The sequence below is a fragment of the Pelophylax lessonae genome (genome assembly GCF_965119305.1).
Source record: "Pelophylax lessonae genome assembly, chromosome: 5".
Taxonomy (NCBI): Eukaryota; Metazoa; Chordata; class Amphibia; order Anura; family Ranidae; genus Pelophylax; species Pelophylax lessonae.
Window position 1 is genome coordinate 120226358 of NC_138772.1, and position 17232 is coordinate 120243589.

A 17232-nucleotide genomic window follows, 5' to 3' on the forward strand; every position below is an offset into this window, starting at 1 on the left:
TCTCTCCTTTCTTGCATCTCTCAGGGCTTCTCCACGCTTCAGCCGGCTGCCGCGGACTATAGCTTCCCTACAGTACCAAACTTTGTTACCCCCCACGCAGCCCCATAACCCCCCCCCTCCCATCCACCCACATTCCTTGTACCACCTTGGGATATTAGAAGAGCGCCATGACACCCCCCACTTTCATGGAGGAGTGGAAGAAGATTCCAGTGGCAACCTGTGAAGCTCTGGTGAACTCCATGCCCAAGAGGGTTAAGGCAGTGCGGGAAAATAATGGTGGCAACACAAAATATGGACATTTACAATTAGGGGTATACACACTTGTTGCCAGCGATTTAGAGATTAATGGCTTTTTTTTTTTTTTTTTAGGGAACCACAAATTTACACTGTTATACAAGCTGTACACTCACTACTTTACATTGTAGCAAAGTGTCATTTCTTCAGTGTTGTCACATGAAAAGCTATAATAAGATATTTACAAAGATGTGAGGGGTGTACTCACTTTTTATGAGATTGTGTGTGTATGTGTGTGTGCGCGCGCTCTTGGGTGTACCCTTTTTTTTTTTTTTTTTTTTTTTTTTTTTTTTTTATATAAAAAACAAAAAAAATGTGACTGTCCATCACACGGGGGACAAAAAGTCGCATATGTGATGATTTTTTTGGTGACTTCCTGCATGTCTACTCTGTGCTCCACTGAATGTAATGTAATGCAATGGACATCGCACTGCAATACATTCTTTCCCGGCCTTGATGGCTGGGGAAACTGTTAACGGGGACCTGGATGTGATGTTGCATGTCACTTCTGGGTCAACGACAAGAAGGGGAGTAGGAGCATACAGCTGTAGGTGAAGCGTTTAATGCTTTCGGGTTGGCGGGTGGCATGATTGATTTACATCTAATAGATGATAATATATATATATATATATATATATAATTACAGTGCATTGCAAAAGTATTCGTCCCCCTTGAGTTTTTCGACCTTTTGCCACATTTCAGGCTTCAAACATAAAGATATAAAACTGTAATTTTTTTGTGAAGAATCAACAAGTGGGACACAATCATGAAGTGGAACAAAATTTATTGGATATTTCAAACTTTTTTAACAAATAAAAAAGCTGAAAAATTGGGCGTGCAAAATTATTCGACCCCCTTAAGTTAATACTTTGTAGCGCCACCTTTTGCTGCGATTACAGCTGTAAGTCGCTTGGGGTATGTCTATCAGTTTTGCACATCGAGAGACTGAAATTTTTGCCCATTCCTCCTTGCAAAACAGCTCGAGCTCAGTGAGGCTGGATGGAGAGCGTTTGTGAACAGCAGTTTTCAGTTCTTTCCACAGATTCTCAATTGGATTCAGGTCTGGAATTTGACTTTGCCATTCTAACACCTGGATATGTTTATTTGTGAGCCATTCCATTGTAGATTTTGCTTTATGTTTTGGATCATTGTCTTGTTGGAAGACAAATCTCTGTCCCAGTCTCAGGTCTTTTGCAGACTCCATCAGGTTTTCTTCCAGAATGGTCCTGTATTTGGCTCCATCCATCTTCCCATCAATTTTAACCATCTTCCCTGTCCCTGCTGAAGAAAAGCAGGCCCAAACCATGATGCTGCCACCACCATGTTTGACAGTGGGGATAGTGTGTTCAGGGTGATGAGCTGTGTTGCTTTTACGCCAAACATAACGTTTTGCATTGTTGCCAAAAAGTTCGATTTTTGGTTTCATCTGACCAGAGCACCTTCTTCCACATGTTTGAGTCTCCCAGGTGGCTTGTGGCAAACTTTAAATGACACTTTTCTCTCCTCGCCTTCCAGGACGGCCCAAACATGAGATAGGCTCCTCCTACCGGAAACACAATCAATTACAGTTGTTAAAAGGCCCCACCCTTCCCTCTGCCCCTCAGTTTAGATTAGGTTTCTTCCTACGAAACATTTGTTGTTTTCACTGGCCTGCAGACTTTTGAAGTCAGATGGTCCCCTGTGAGCCAGGTTCAGCAAACTGCCTCGAGAGCTGAGCTCTTCCTGCCGCCTCCTCAGGCTTCTCACAGGTGGCCCCCATGATGACAAACCGTCGGTCACCCGGTGTGTCCCTCTAGGTTTTGTCTTCCAGCAGCTCTCCTCCACAGAAATCTTTTTTGAAAAGCCTGCCGGACGGGCGTCTCAAGCCTTGTGTTCAGACCGGAACTTCTGGTGACGTCGCACACTACCGCACGGATGCGGAAGAAGGTGGAGGAGATGCCGGAACCACTAGTGAGCGGTAAGGCAGACTCCCAGGCTACAGGAGCCCGGACAGCTGCAAGGGAGATGAAGCCCTCCGGGAAAGGAGGAAGGGCTGGGCCAGGCGTCGGCAGCCAAAGGAGGAAGGGGTGGGCCAGGCGTCGGCAGTCAAACCCAGGTTGGAACCGGGTAAGTGCTGCATTGTATCATTGATGGTGCCTTGTTTTCTAAGTCTGCTGGTTAATGAGATAGAAATTGCCTGGGGTAAAAATCCCTTCTCCCTGACCTTAGTCGGACTTACTGAACATCCTTTCTTTTGTCTGTATGCATGCAAGTTGGGAAGAGTGATACTTATTTTGATGTTGTATCCTGTCTTCCAGAGTCCCAGAGCGGTTCTCAAGAAACCTCTACTACTACACCAGCATTATCAGGCTCCGTTGCCTCTAGGAAGTGTGGTAATTGTGCTGATTGCCTAGTTCCCACAACAAGCCTTTCGGCTACAGATGTATCTACAAATTAGCAGGAAAAGAATCATCGGCTTTGATGAAAGACTTCCTAAAGTCTGTTCAAGAAGAAATGCTGACTACAATTCAGTCAGTACGCTCTTCATTGGGATCTTCAGGAATCTCAGAGCCCAGGGAACCTCCTGTATTAGAAGGTACCTCTTCACAGGAAAGTTGTTTATCCAGGGCAGGACCCTCGGGTCTAGTACCCTCCTCTCAAGATTTCCCTTCAGCTCAGCACAGAAGTAGGTTATCAGCTCAGAAAACCGCTCAGACTCCCAAACCAGTTCAGAAGGTGAGTGAGGCAGGGACTCAGAGGAACTGGGCGAGTCAGAACCAACTAGAAATCTGTTTTGTTTAGATAACATGCAGGGACTCCTTCAGGCAGTGTATGCCTCTGAAGAGAAACCCGATCTGCCTAAAGAAACCTCAGCCCAGGATAGACTCTATAAAGGACTGGGGAAGACTCCTTCCAGAGCTTAACCTATCCACCAATCCCTAAAGGGATTAATCCTTCATCGATGGCAACGGCCAGAAAATTGGTTGAACAAACCAGGATCCTGGAAAAGGAGATTTCCCTTTTTAAAAAAGAAGAAATAGAAAAATGTATAAAAAGTCCAAAACTAGATGCACCATTAGCACAGGTGACTAAAAGGTCAGACCTCTCCTGTTGATACAGGCAGCATAAAGGATGTCATGAACCTTAAAGCAGAGTCACTTCTGAGGAAGGCCTGGGATGCCAATGCTTCAGCAATGCCCCCAGCATTAGCTGCTTCCTGTGTGGCAAGGAATTCCTTCTGTTGGGTTGACAGATTGAACAAAAACCTGCCACAGTCAAAAACCCAAGACTTGCAAGATTCCCTTTCAGTAATAGGGAAAGCAGTAGCCTATCTAGCAGATGCAGCAGTAGAATCTGTTATAGCATCCGCCAAGACTGGGACTCTCCTGAATTCTGCCAGAAGAGCCATTTGGCTCAAAGAGTGGGAAGGGGATTTTACCTCTAAGACTAAACTTTATGGTTTACCTTTTGAAGGGTCCCTACTATTTGGCTCTGGTCTGGATGAAGTTCTGACCAGATCTTCAGAGAAAGGGAAGAAGTTTCCGACAAAACCCAAAAAAGAGGTTGCCAGGAAATGTTTTTGTGGCCCCCCAGGAACAAAGCCAGCAAAGGCACAAAAGAGAGCCTGCCAAAAGATGGGGTTTCAGGAAAGGAAAACAAAGAAACAAAGCAAACAAAGAAACAGTTTGCTCTTCCCTTCCTCTTCAGGCTAAAGGGATAACAAGTGACGCCAAAGTCAAAGTGGGGGGCAGACTAAGTCAATATCTGGCCCAATGGGAAGAAATTTCATTCTCCCCACCCCATATATTTACTCCCTCATACAGGAAGGGTACCGCCTACAATTTGCCTCGATACCTCCTATAACAGTAACTCTTACTCCTGTCCCCAAAAAGATTCAGATAAGAGAAGCTCTACTGCAAGGGATTCAGGAACTGGCCGAACAGTTGGTAATAATCCCAGTCCCAGAAGATCAACTCTTCCAGGGTTTCTACTCCCATGTGTTTGTGGTCCCAAAAGCAATAGGAAAGTATCGCCTGATAATAAACTTGAAAAACCTCAACAAGTTTTTACTTTACAAAAAATTTTCAATGGAAACCATTTATTCAGTACGAAAGAATCTACTGAAAGACGTTTTCATGACCACACTAGACCTCAGAGATGCATATCTGCACGTCCCCATTCACCAGGAACATCAGCCTTTCCTGAGGTTTGCGATAGTGACAAAAGAAGGGACTACTCGCTGGCAGTTCAGAGCACTGCCCTTTGGATTAGCAGCCAGTCCAAGAATCTTTACGAAGATACTGGCAGAGGCGGTGGCCCACCTGCACTGATTCCATATTTAGACGACCTACTGATTTTCTGCAAATCAGCAGCTCAGGTAAACTTGGATACCCAACAGGTGATAAACTTCCTACAAAAGTTAGGTTGACCTCATCAACCTGGGAAAGTCTTCCCTGGAACCTACACAAATACAGACCTTCCTGGGTTTCCAGGTAGACTCAAGGGCTCAGAAACTTTCTTCCCAAAGCAAAGAAGGAGAAAATAGTTTCCTCAGTTTTGACGCTCAAGGGAGCTCCCTCATGTTCCAGAAGAGAAATCCTAAGAGTCTTGGGACTAATGTCGCCAGCATACCAGCGGTTGTCTGGGCACAACTCCACGCAAGAGACCTTCTTTTCTTCCATCTGTCCTCCTGGGACAGGAAGATAGAGTCCCTAGACGAATACGTCATTCTCACTCCTCAGGTGCAGGTATCCTTTGGAGTGGTGGACAAACCCAAGCAACCTGGGAGAAGGCAGACCCTGGGGGCAGTGGAATCCCATAAAGATTACCACAGATGCCAGCACAAAGGGTTGGGGAGCTCACCTGGAGGGGGCTCAGGCACAATGGATCTGGGACAAAAGAACAGCACAGGCCTCATCCAACTTCAGAGAGTTGAAGGCAGTGGGGGAAGCTTTAAAAGCCTTCCGAAAGTTCATTTTAAACAGAGAGGTTCTGATTCTGTTGGACAATACCACAACGGTGGTTTATTTGAATCGACAAGGAGGAACCAGGTCAAGTCCCCTCTTAGCCCTGACCAAAGAGATCTTGGGCTGGGCCAAAGAGAAGATAGTCTCCCTTGTGGCCATTCACATCAAAGGGAAGAACAACTTGCAGGCTGACTTCCTCAGCCGCCACCTCATAAAAGGAGAATGGGAACGAAGTCCCAAAATCTTCCTGTCAGTGGTGCAAAGGTTTGGACAGCCAGAGATAGACCTGTTTGCCTCCGCTCAGAACAAAAAAGTGGAAAGATCTTTCTCCCTCACACGGTCCAAAGGGATGGACGGTCTGGATGCTCTAGCCCAGCCATGGCAGTTCAGTCTAGCCTATGCCTTCCCTCTTCTGATGCTAATTCCCAGAGTCCTACAGAAATTGATCCAGTCTCAGAACATGCAATTGATTCTAATTGCACCATGGTGGCCAAAAAGGCCTTGGTTTGCCATATTGAAAGCCATGTCAGTAGCTTGCCCATGGCAGCTCCCAGTTTCCCCAGACCTACTGTCTCAGGGACCAGTTCTGTGTCAGAACCCAGAGTTCTTCCAGTTGACAGCTTGGTTACTGAGCGCCAACTCCTAATTTCTAAGGGTTGCTAAGAGAGTAGTGGACACTCTCTTGATGAGCAGAAAGCCAGTTACAAAAAAGATTTATACAAAGGTCTGGAAAAGATTTTGTACCTGGTGTAGGCAAAAGGATTTTGCCTCTACATCTATTCCCACGATCCTAGAGTTCTTACAGGATGGAGTAGATAAGGGTGTGGCAACTAACACCCTTAGGGTACAAATTGCGGCTCTTTCGGTATTTTTGGACACTAGTCTGGCAAAAGAGCCGTTAATCAAAAGATTTTTGTTGGCTAGACAAAGGGTTACCCCTATTGTAAAAGACAGGTTCCCCCCTTGGGACCTGACCAGGGTCCTAGAGGCATTATCTAAGGATCCCTTCGAACCTTTAAAGGAAATCTCCCTTAAATTGTTGTCCTTGAAATTGGCCTTCCTGTTAGCCATTACAACAGCAAGAAGAGTAGGGGACGTACAAGCTCTCTCTATCAAAGAACCATTTATGGTGGTTTTTCCAGATAGAATTGTCCTAAAACCAGATCCTCTGTATCTGCCAAAGGTAGCATCTTCCTTCCACAGGGCACAGGAAATAAATCTACCATCCTTTTGTGATAACCCCAAAAAAAGTAAGGAAAAGTTTCCATTGCATTGATGTGAGAAGAGCCCTTCTCACTTATTTAGAAAGAACCAAAACCTTCAGGAGATCCAACCATCTTTTAGTCCTTCACACTTGGCCCAGAACGGGACTGCAGGCCTCCAAGCCTTCAGTGGCTAGGTGGATTAGACAAGCAATTACCACCTCCTATGAGGCATCCGGTGTTCCTGCTCCAACTAAGATTAAAGCGCACTCGACAAGAGCCCTAGCTACATCCTGGGCCGAGAAGGCTGGAGCATCATGGGAACAGATCCGCAGTGCAGTCACGACACATTCCTGAAGCATTACCGTGTAGAAGTACTGTCTCAACAAGACCTAGCTTTTGGGCGAAAGGTCTTACAGGCAGTGGTCCCACCCTAAGGTAAGCCTTAGGGTATTCTATTATCCTCTCATGTTTGGGCCGTCCTGGAAGGCGAGGAGAGAAAACTTACCGTTAGTTTACCAGTAACGGTCTTTCTGACGAGCCTTCCAGGACGGCCGGCCTATTTCCGCCCTGTTAAAAGGGTAGGGTACACAATGGATAAAACGTAGGTGGTAAGTACCTATAGAATTAATTGAAACCCTTCCCTCGGAAAATGGTTGTGGAAGATACTTTTTTACAACGGAGGTGCAGAGGGAAGGGTGGGGCCTTTTAACAACTGTAATTGATTGTGTTTCCGGTAGGAGGAGCCTATCCTCTCTCATGTTTGGGCCGTCCTGGAAGGCTCGTCAGAAAGACCGTTACCGGTAAACTAACGGTAAGTTTTTATGGATATCTTTAAGAAATGGCTTTCTTCTTGCCACTCTTCCATAAAGGCCAGATTTGTGCAGTATACGATTGATTGTTGTCCTATGGACAGAGTCTCCCACCTCAGCTGTAGATCTCTGCAGTTCATCCAAAGTGATCATGGGCCTCTTGGCTGCATCTCTGATCAGTCTTCTCCTTGTATGAGCTGAAAGTTTAGAGGGGCGGCCAAGTCTTCGTAGATTTTCAGTGGTCTGATACTCATTGCACAGTGCTCCTTGGGATGTTTAAAGCTTGGGAAATCTTTTTGTATCCAGATCCGGCTTTAAACTTCTCCAACAGTATCTCGGACCTGCCTGGTGTGTTCTTTATCACATCACATCTCTATCACAGTGCAGGTGCATTTATACAGAGACTTAATTACACACAGGTGGATTCTATTTATCATCATTAGTCATTTAGGTCAACATTGGATCATTCAGAGATCCTCACTGAACTTCTGGAGAGTTTGCTGCACTGAAAGTAAAGGGGCTGAATAATTTTGCACGCCCAATTTTACAGTTTTTTATTTGTTAAAGTTTGAAATATCCAATATATTTAGTTCCACTTCACGATTGTGTCCCACTTATTGTTGATTCTTCACAAAAAAATCAGTTTTATATCTTTATGTTTGAAGCCTGAAATTTGGCAAAAGGTTGAAAAGTTCAAGGGGGCTGAATACTTTCGCAAGGCACTGTGTGTGTGTATAATATATATGTATTATATATATATATATATATATATATATATATATATATATTATGATATGTCGGCAGCTACAGTATTTGTAGCTGCTGACTTTTTTTTATTTTTTTATTTTTTTCCGGCTGGAACAGGCTTAATTATGTCCTTTCAAGCCATCCATTGTCTACAGTTAAATATTTGTTTTTTCCCCATACGGTCACTAGACTGTGTCCCTGATCATCGCCATACCAGTTATATGATGACGCTGTACTGCACTGGTGATTGTATGTAAGAAATAAAACATTTTTTAATTTCCTTATTTTCCAAAAAATTCGGACCAATTCCAACTTCAAAAAACCGTCGTGCCTCTTACTATATACCTTGGACTGTCTACATTCCAAAAAGGGGTAATTTAGGGGATATCTGTACTGTCCTGACTTTTTTTGGTACTCAAATGAGATGGGCCATCAGTATATCAGGATTGATCAATTTTATTTTTATTTTATACTATTCCTAAATAATATACACCGATTTTGGTTATTTTCATTAAAGGAATGTAGCAGAATACATTTGGCCTAAATGTATGAAGAAAGATTATTTGCACATAATATAACAAAGAAAAACTTTTCGTTTTTATTTAGCAAAAAATAAAAAAACACAGTGGTGATTAAATGCCACCAAAATAAATTTGTGTGAACAAAATGATAAAAAAATGTAGTTTGGGCTCAGTGTTGCATGACGGCAGTTGTCATTCAAAGTGTAACCATGCTGAAAGCTGAAAATTGGCCTGGGAAAGAAGGGGGTAAAAGTACCTGGTATTGAATTGGTTAAATGCCCAGTTGGAAAATCAACTCTACGGCTATCATTTGTTGTATGGATTTTTTCATGTCTGTGAAGGTCCTCAATTATCAATTTAAGAATATAGTGGGAGAAATGAAGGCTGTGGAGGAAGATTGGTGCAGTGGTGGGAGATGGGAGAGAGTAGTGCAGAGGTCAGAGCCGAGGAGGGGTGGAATGATTCAGTGACGTGGACAGCCTGTGAAAGACAATTGAACCGTGGACTCTGTGCATAGGGCATCCCTGAGCTCTTCACTCTGTGCATAGGGCACCTCTGAATTCTGCATTTGGTATGTAGCACACCCCTAAACTCTATAGGGCAGCCCTGAAACTGTACTCTGTACATGGCACATTCCCCCCCCCCCCCCCCGCACTCCACACATGATGCACTGTTGGTATCTATTGCCCCTTCTCCCACTGTTAGTGCAATTTGGCTACACCCACCATTCGATGCAGTTTGGCGTGGGTAGGGGAGGGGGCGATTGAGTTCCTGCACCTATTCTCTGGAAAAATGTATATAGTCTTATAGATACTACTGGCCCTTTTGAGGACAACCATAATGCTGATGCGGCCTGCAATGAATTGGGTTTTGACACCCCTCGTCTAATCCATTTTGTTTTTTTTTTGTTTTCTGCAGAAATATGTTCTTCGTGCAAAATGCAAAACCACGAAGCCAAATAAAAGTATCACAGAAGAATCTGGCTCAGACAGTGGTGCGTTAGAACGTTTTCCATATAAGGGGAAGGATGAAGATCAACAGGTAAAGCGAATTTTAATATTTGAATTGTGCTGCAAATCTCTACGAGTGATCGTTTTTTGTAGATTTAAAACTCTTCAGCTGGTGGTAAAGTTGGGGATGTTCCTGATCTGGAGTGGTCAGGACTTACCAAAAGTGGTTCGAGGAAGGAAAATTTGTGAACTGGGTACAGGGTCATGGGCAGCCAAGGCCCATTGAGTCATGTGGAGAGCGAAGGTTGGTCTGTGTAGTTCGATCCAAAAGAAGAGCAACTGTAGCACAAATTGCGGACAAAGTTCATGCTGGTTCTGATAGAAAGGTGTCAGAATACACAGAGCATCACAGTATGTTGCGTATGGGGCTGCGTATCGGCAGATCGTTCAAGGTACCCATACTGACCTGTGTCCACAGCTAAAAACTAGCTACAGTGGGTGTGTGGGCATCAGAAGTGGACCACACAGCAATGGAGAAAGGTAGCCTGGTCTGAAGAATTCAAAAATGGTTTGAGGTGTTGACTTCGCCTCCAAATTCTCCAGATCTCAATCCAACTGAGCATCTGTGGGATATACTGGGGAAAAAAAAGTCAGATCAATGTAGTCCCCAACCTGCACCTTACAGGACTTTAAGAATTGAGGCTGGTGTCAGATATCCCAGCATACCTTCAGAGCTTTAGTGAAGACCATGCCTCAAGGGGTTAAGGTGAGGGGTCATTATGTTATGGTTGATCGGTGTATAGGCTCTGTATCACACAATTGGACCTTTTTTTTTTTTTTTTTTTTTTTTTTTTTTGTGAGTAATTTTAAGCTTTTTTCCCCCTGTGTATATACTATGTGTTTTATAGTCTCTGCAGTATACAGTTTCTGCTACTCTGCTGTCATTTAAAGGGGTTTGCAGTGAGCTTGCACTAGGGATGCTTTAATAAGTGAATTGGGGGTTCCAAAAACAGAATAAAGCTCCTGATTCAGTTTTTGCCAAATTTCTTTCACAAAATTCCAGTGCATTTTCAGTGGTTCAAAGGGTCCCCATTAATCAGATAAACGATCTGCTAACGGCCAAAACCAATGGACACTATTCTGTACTCCTACTTCTGGACCTTTCTGCTGCCTTTGATACGGTTGACCATCACCTCCTCCTCAAAAAACTCCATGCCTTTGGTCTCCGTGACTGTACTCTTCACTGGTTATCTTCTTACTTATCCAACCGCACCTTTAGCGTTTCTTACAATTCTACTTCCTCCTCTCCTCTTCCTTCTCTGTTGGAGTCCCCCAAGGCTCTGTTCTTGGACCCCTCCTATTTTCAATCTACACCTCCTTTCTAGGTCAGTTGATAGCCTCCCACGGCTTCCAATACCACCTCTACGCTGACGATACCCAAATCTACCTATCCACTCCTCAGCTCTCTCCCTCAGTCTCCTCACGCATCACTAATTTACTATCAGATATATCGGTCTGGATGTCTCACCACTTCCTCAAACTAAATCCATCCAAAACCGAACTTATAATTTTTCCTCCACCGCGTGCCCCTTCCCCTGATTTCTCCGTCAATATCAATGGCATTACCATCAGCCCATCCCCACATGCCAAGGTCTTAGGTGTTGTCCTGGACTCTGAACTCTCCTTCAAACCCCACATCCAATCGCTGTCCAAATCTTGCCGCCTCAGCCTCCGCAACATCTCCAAAATACGCCCCTTTCTAACCAAAGACACAACAAAACTCCTAGTTCACTCCCTGGTCATCTCGCGCCTCGACTACTGCAATTCCCTTCTCATTGGCTTACCTCTACACAGGCTATCCCCCCTTCAATCCATCATGAATGCTGCCGCCAGACTCGTCCACCTCACCAATCGCTCAGTGTCCGCCGCTCCTCTCTGTCAAGCCCTCCACTGGCTTCCGCTCACCCAACGAATTAAATTCAAAATACTTACAACATCTTACAAAGCAATCCACAGCCTAGCCCCCAGCTACATCACCAGCCTCATCTCAAAATACCAACCTAATCGCTCTCTTCGTTCTTCTCAAAACCTCCTGCTCTCTAGCTCACTCATCACCTCCTCCCATGCTCGCCTCCAGGACTTTTCCAGAGCCTCTCCAATCCTATGGAACTCCTTACCCTTATCTGTCCGATTATCCCCCACTCTATTAGCTTTTAGGCGATCTCTGAAAACCCTCCTCTTCAGAGAAGCCTATCCTACCAACCCTTAACAAATGTACCTCCTTTTCTCCATCAACCCATCCCCCACAGTTATTGCCTTTTGTTTAACTTGACCCTCCCTTCTAGATTGTAAGCTCTAACGAGCAGGGCCCTCTAGTTCCTCCTGTTTTGAACTGTATTGTAACTGTATTGTCTTCCTTCACATTGTAAAGCGCTGCGCAAACTGTTGGCGCTATATAAATCCTGTATAATAATAATAATAATAATAATAATCAGGGTTTGGCACTGTTGAACAAAGTATTCACTGGACTATTGAAAGATTTAACCAACATATAGACACACATATTACACTCAGAATTCCTCTAATTTATCATTCCACAAACTTAACTGTATGACGCCTTGATGACCTGGGATAATTTGAGCCCCCAAAATGTGTTGACACTTTGTGATATGGGATTCTGAATAAAACTGAATCTGGACTTTTTCTGGTTTTGGCGCTTTCCTCCTTACACACCCAGTCCCTAGTCAAACAAGAAGCTGACTTTTGGCTAAAACTCCTTTTTTCACTTTTAACTACAGGTAAGCCTATAATAAGGCTTACCTGTAGGTACAATTAATATCTCCTAAACCGTGCCGGTTTAGGAGATATTTGCAGTGCATGCAGCCGCTCACGCGAGCGGCGCATGCGCTCTGAAGGTCCAGCGGACCTTCAGCTTCCCTTGCCTGAAAATGACTCCCGCACGCATGCCAGAGCCGCCAAACCCGGAAGAGACCCCGTGGGATCAGGTCAGCGGCGGTGTCCGGGGGTCCGTGTCGGGGATTCGTTCTAAGGTAAGTAATTCATAATGAGCTAGTATGCAATGCATACTAGCTCATTATGCCTTTGTCTTGCAGGTTTTTTTTTTTGTTTTTTTTTTTTTTTTTTTTTTTTTTTAGGTTTACAACCGCTTTAAGTATACCCCTGTGCACCATGGTCGACCACCTCTCCCAGTCGTCCTCCTCAGAGTGATATATTTAAAGCATTTTTTTATTTTTATTTTGATTATGGCCTACATCTAGTAAGAACCTGAAATTCAGTATCTCAGAAAATTAGAATATTACATGAGACCAATAACAAAAAGGATTTTTAATACAGAAATGTTGGCTTACTCAAAAGTACGTCCGTGTACGGTATAGTATGCACTCAATACTTGGGGCTCTTTTTGCATAAATTACTGCAACAATGTGTCATAGAGGTAATCGGCCTGTGGCACTGCTGAGGTGTTATGGAAGCCCAGGTTTCTTTGAGAGCGGCTTTCAGCTCATCTGAATTGTTGGGTCTGTGGTCTCTCACCTTTGTCTCGACAATACCCCACAGATTCTCGATGGGGTTTATGTCAGGCGAATTTGCTGGCCAAATAAGCACAGTGATACCATGATCAATAAACCAGGTATTGGTACTTCTGGCAGTGTGGGTAGGTGCCATGTCCTGCTGGAAAATGAAACTAGCGTCCCCATAAAGCTGGTCAGCAGAGGGAAGCATGAGGTGCTCTAGAATTTTTTGGTAGTGGGATGTGCTGACTTTGGACTTTATAAAACAAGCCTATGAAGCTGTAGGGCAGGGGTCTTCAAACTATGGCCCTCCAGTTGTTTAGGAACTACAATTCCCATCATTCCTCGTCATGGCTGTGAATGTCAGAGTTTTACAATGCCTCATGGGATGTATAGTTCCGCAACAGCTGGAGGGCCGTAGTTTGAGGATCCCTGCTGTAGGGGGTAGAGGGTTGCTGCCTTCTTTTTAGGTTCAGTGTTTTTTTGCTTTAATTGGCACACCTTACTAGTGCAGGTGTAGGCTTTTTGTTTATAGGGTACATTGATATTCTCTCTCTGTAGTATGTTTGCACTGAGATTTAGCTAATGCTTGGTTGAATGGAATTGCACATGAATGCCCCTGAACTCTGATGTTGCCCAGTACAGTAATTGAGTATAGCCCACTCACAGATGAGCATGTGCCTTTAGGGTACCACCCACTCCGTCTAAGCTCTATATGTCCACTTTGCAGCAGGCTTGCTTTACTTTCCCTATTCTGTTACAACAAGCAAGTATGGGCTGTAGGGCCAAAAGGCAAGGTATGAAACTTGTCTTATGCTATTTGTTGCACAATGTTCCCCTTATCTCATGGAAAGAATGGATCTGATCTTATTCATACAGTATTGGCATATACGCAAGCATGGACAGGTTCCTGTTTCGTAGTAAGAAGTGCTGTAGAATACTCATCTTAAAGTATATGTAAACAATCACCTTGGTAAACGTATTCAGATTATAGTAGAAATGAAAGTCAAACCAATTGTGTAAAAAAAAAAAAAAAAAAAAAAATATAAAAAAAAAAAAAACCCATTACAAGCACCTTGTCCCCCCTTCTTAAAAATGAGAAAATAAAAAAAAAAAGTGATCACATAACCTCTATTCTCAGCTGCATAAGAGCTGGGGGGGAGGAAAAACAGCAGGACACTAAACTTCCCAGTGAAAAGCTGTGCATGGGGGGGGGTCAGGGCAAGTCTGATCATTGGAGGAGAGTAGACTGAGTTCCCAGCATAGCTAATGAACTGACCACAGTGTATTATCCTGCAATTTTGATAGAAAAGCAGAGAGACTGACAGGGACACCAGGAATTGCACACGAAAGAAGCAATACAAAGAGAACCGGATACTTTTTCATACAAGTAAATGGTACAGCAGGCACATATCAGGAATATGAAATGTTGGGTTTACCTATTCTTTAATGTGACACCTCTAATGTTACAACTTCTCCTAGGACATGGATGATCATTTAATTGAACCACTGTCTGGTAGCGAAGAGGAAGCTCCACCACCAAAAAAGAGAAGCTTTGGCCTACGTATTGCTCTGCAGTTTCCCAAAAAAAAGTGTGAGATTAAGGATAAGAACGCCTCTTCTAAAATAAAAGCGGACAGAAAGAAAATGCCTGCTAAAATGAAAAATCCAACAAAAACTGAAAAAAAAGATTCTGATTCTGAAGGGGAAAACGACAAGCCTATTCTGGAAAACTCCAATGCACTTCTTAAAAGGGCCATGAATATAAAGGAAAACAAGGCTGTGGTATGTATTCACATAAAGAAAACCGATATATTGCAGCTGTATATTAGAGAGCTTTTATAGTTGTAGCTGTTTTCCTGGAGCAGCCATTCTGCTTGTATAACATATTTTGACCATTCTGCTTGTATAACATATTTTGACCTTGAGTTGCATATTGCCTGGATTCTCATGAGAGAGTCGGGACAAAGCTGGGATGCTGACTTGTCTCTCTTCCCAGCTACTGTGCTGATGTTAGCCATGGGGATTGCAATTGCAGCTTTAAAACTGAACTACACTGCATCCGGAAAGTATTCACGGCGCTTCACATTTTATGTTGCAGCCCTATTCCAGAATGTATTAAATTCATTATTTTCCTCAAAATTCTACAAACAATATCCCATAATGACAAAGTAAAAAGTTTTTTGTTTTAAATTTTTACAAATTTTATTAAAAATAAATATAAAAATAAAAAATCCCATGTACATAGGTATTCACAGCCTTTGCTCAGTACTTTGTTGAAGCACCTTTTGGCACCAGTTAGAGCCTCGAGGCTTTGAGTATGATGCTGCAAGTTTGGCAAACCTATTTTTGGGTAGTTTCTCACATTCTTTCCCAAGCTCCATCAGGTTTCATGTGGAGCATCAGTGCACAGCCACTTTCAGATCTCTCCAGAGATGTTTAATCAGGTTCAAGTCTGGGCTCTGGCTGGGCCACTCAGACATTCAGAGTTGTCCCCTAGCCACTCTATCTTGGCTGTGTGGTTAGGGTGGTTGTCCTGTTGGAAGATTAACCTTTTGCCCCAGTCTTAGGTCCAAAGCGCTCTGGAGCCGGTTTTCATCAAGGATGTCTCTGTACATTGCTGCATTTATCTTTCTCTCGATCCTGACTAGTCTCCCAGCTCCTGCTGCTGAAAAACATACTTGCAGCATGATGCTGCCACCACCATGTTTCACTGTAGGGATGGTATGGGCCAGGTTATGAGCGGTACCTGGTTTCCTCCAGACAGGATGCTTGCCGTTCAGGCCAAAGAGTTCAAATTTTGTTTCATCGGGCCAGAGAATTTGGTTTCTCATGGTCTGAAAGTCCTTTAGGTGCCTTTTTAGCAAACTTCATATGGGCTGTCATGTGCCTTTTACTGAGTGGTTTACATCTGGCCACTCTACCATAGAGGGCTGATTGGTGGAATGCTGCAGAGATGGATGTTCTTCTGGAAGGTTCTCTTCTCTCCAGAGAAATGCTGGCGCTCTGTCAGTGACCATCGGGTTCTTGGTCACTTCCCATGACAAAGATCCTTCTCCCCCCAATTGCTCAGTTTAGCTGGGTGGCCCGCTCTAGGAAGAGTCCTGGTGGTTTCAAACATCTTCCATTTACGGATAATGGAGGCCATTGTGTTCATTGGGAGCTTCAATGCTGCAGAAATGTTTATCTACCCTTCCCCTTCCCCCTTCAGATCTGCACCTCAATACAATCCTGTCTGAGGTCTACAGACAATTCCCTGGACTTCATGGCTTGATTTGTGCCCTGACCTGCACTTCTAACTGTGGGACCTTTTTTTCCAAATCATGTCCACACATGGACTCCAATCATGTTGTAGAAACATCTCAAGGATGATTAGTTGAAAATGCACTTGAGCTCAATTTTGAGCGTCATGGCATAGACTGTGAATACTACTTATGTACATGTGTTTTTTTTTTTTTGTTTTTTTAATTTTTCAATAAATATTTCAAACAAATGTCATTTTGAGGTATTGTTTTTAGAATTTAGAGGAAAATAATATTTTTAATCCAGTTTGGAATTAGGCTGTAACAGAACATGTTTAAAAAAAAGTGAAGCGCTGTGAATAATCCCTGGATTCACTGTATGGAAAATTTCCTATGGTGCTCAGCCTTTCTGGCCCAAAATCCCAAAACTTATCACAGTACTTTCCAGGACATCCTGCTTATTCCAACACAAAAGGAAAAAAATGCATAGATGTAGCGCCATATACGAATACATCTTCAAAAGGAACTTGCCAAGACGGCTTCCGTTGCTGTGAAGGCGCCATCATTATCCTTATTTTACTACAGAGTCCTTGACCTGGAACAGCAACATGCTTGCATTAAGTCAGTGATAGTTTCTTATGCTTAATAAGAGACTGCCACTTTGTGCATGCAGGGCAATGCGATTATGTCTCTGCAAATGGCACCCCCAGATCACCTTATACTCACCTAGGTTCCTCAGTTCCCTGGCACCCGGAAGCCCAACTGGCGTACCCCTTGCTCCCCCCCCCCCCTTGTGGTTTGTCGTGGGGGGGCGGTAATAATATGGCCAGTTTTCGGTTTTTGCAAGGGATGGATCGTCCGGGGGGAGGTCCTTGAATGGGGACCCTTAGTTGGCTTTTGCTCTGGGACCCCTTTTGGGGGTCCCATAGACCGCATGGGGGCCACCGTTTTGCCGTGGTTCATGGCCTCTGTGTTCCCATTAGTTTTT

General features: G+C 43.8%; 1 protein-coding gene across 1 annotated transcript in view; it reads left to right on the top strand.

Moving 5' to 3' along the window:
* CDCA7L (cell division cycle associated 7 like) overlaps positions 1–17232 on the top strand; it is a gene marked incomplete at its 3' end in the record, with an annotated part of 56435 nt that overhangs the window by 24647 nt on the left and 14556 nt on the right. The window contains exons 2-3 of the mRNA XM_082257474.1: positions 9441–9563; positions 14485–14787. Of these exons, the coding sequence (XP_082113600.1) occupies positions 9441–9563; positions 14485–14787 (426 nt within the window). The remainder of the gene's footprint in view (positions 1–9440; positions 9564–14484; positions 14788–17232) is intronic.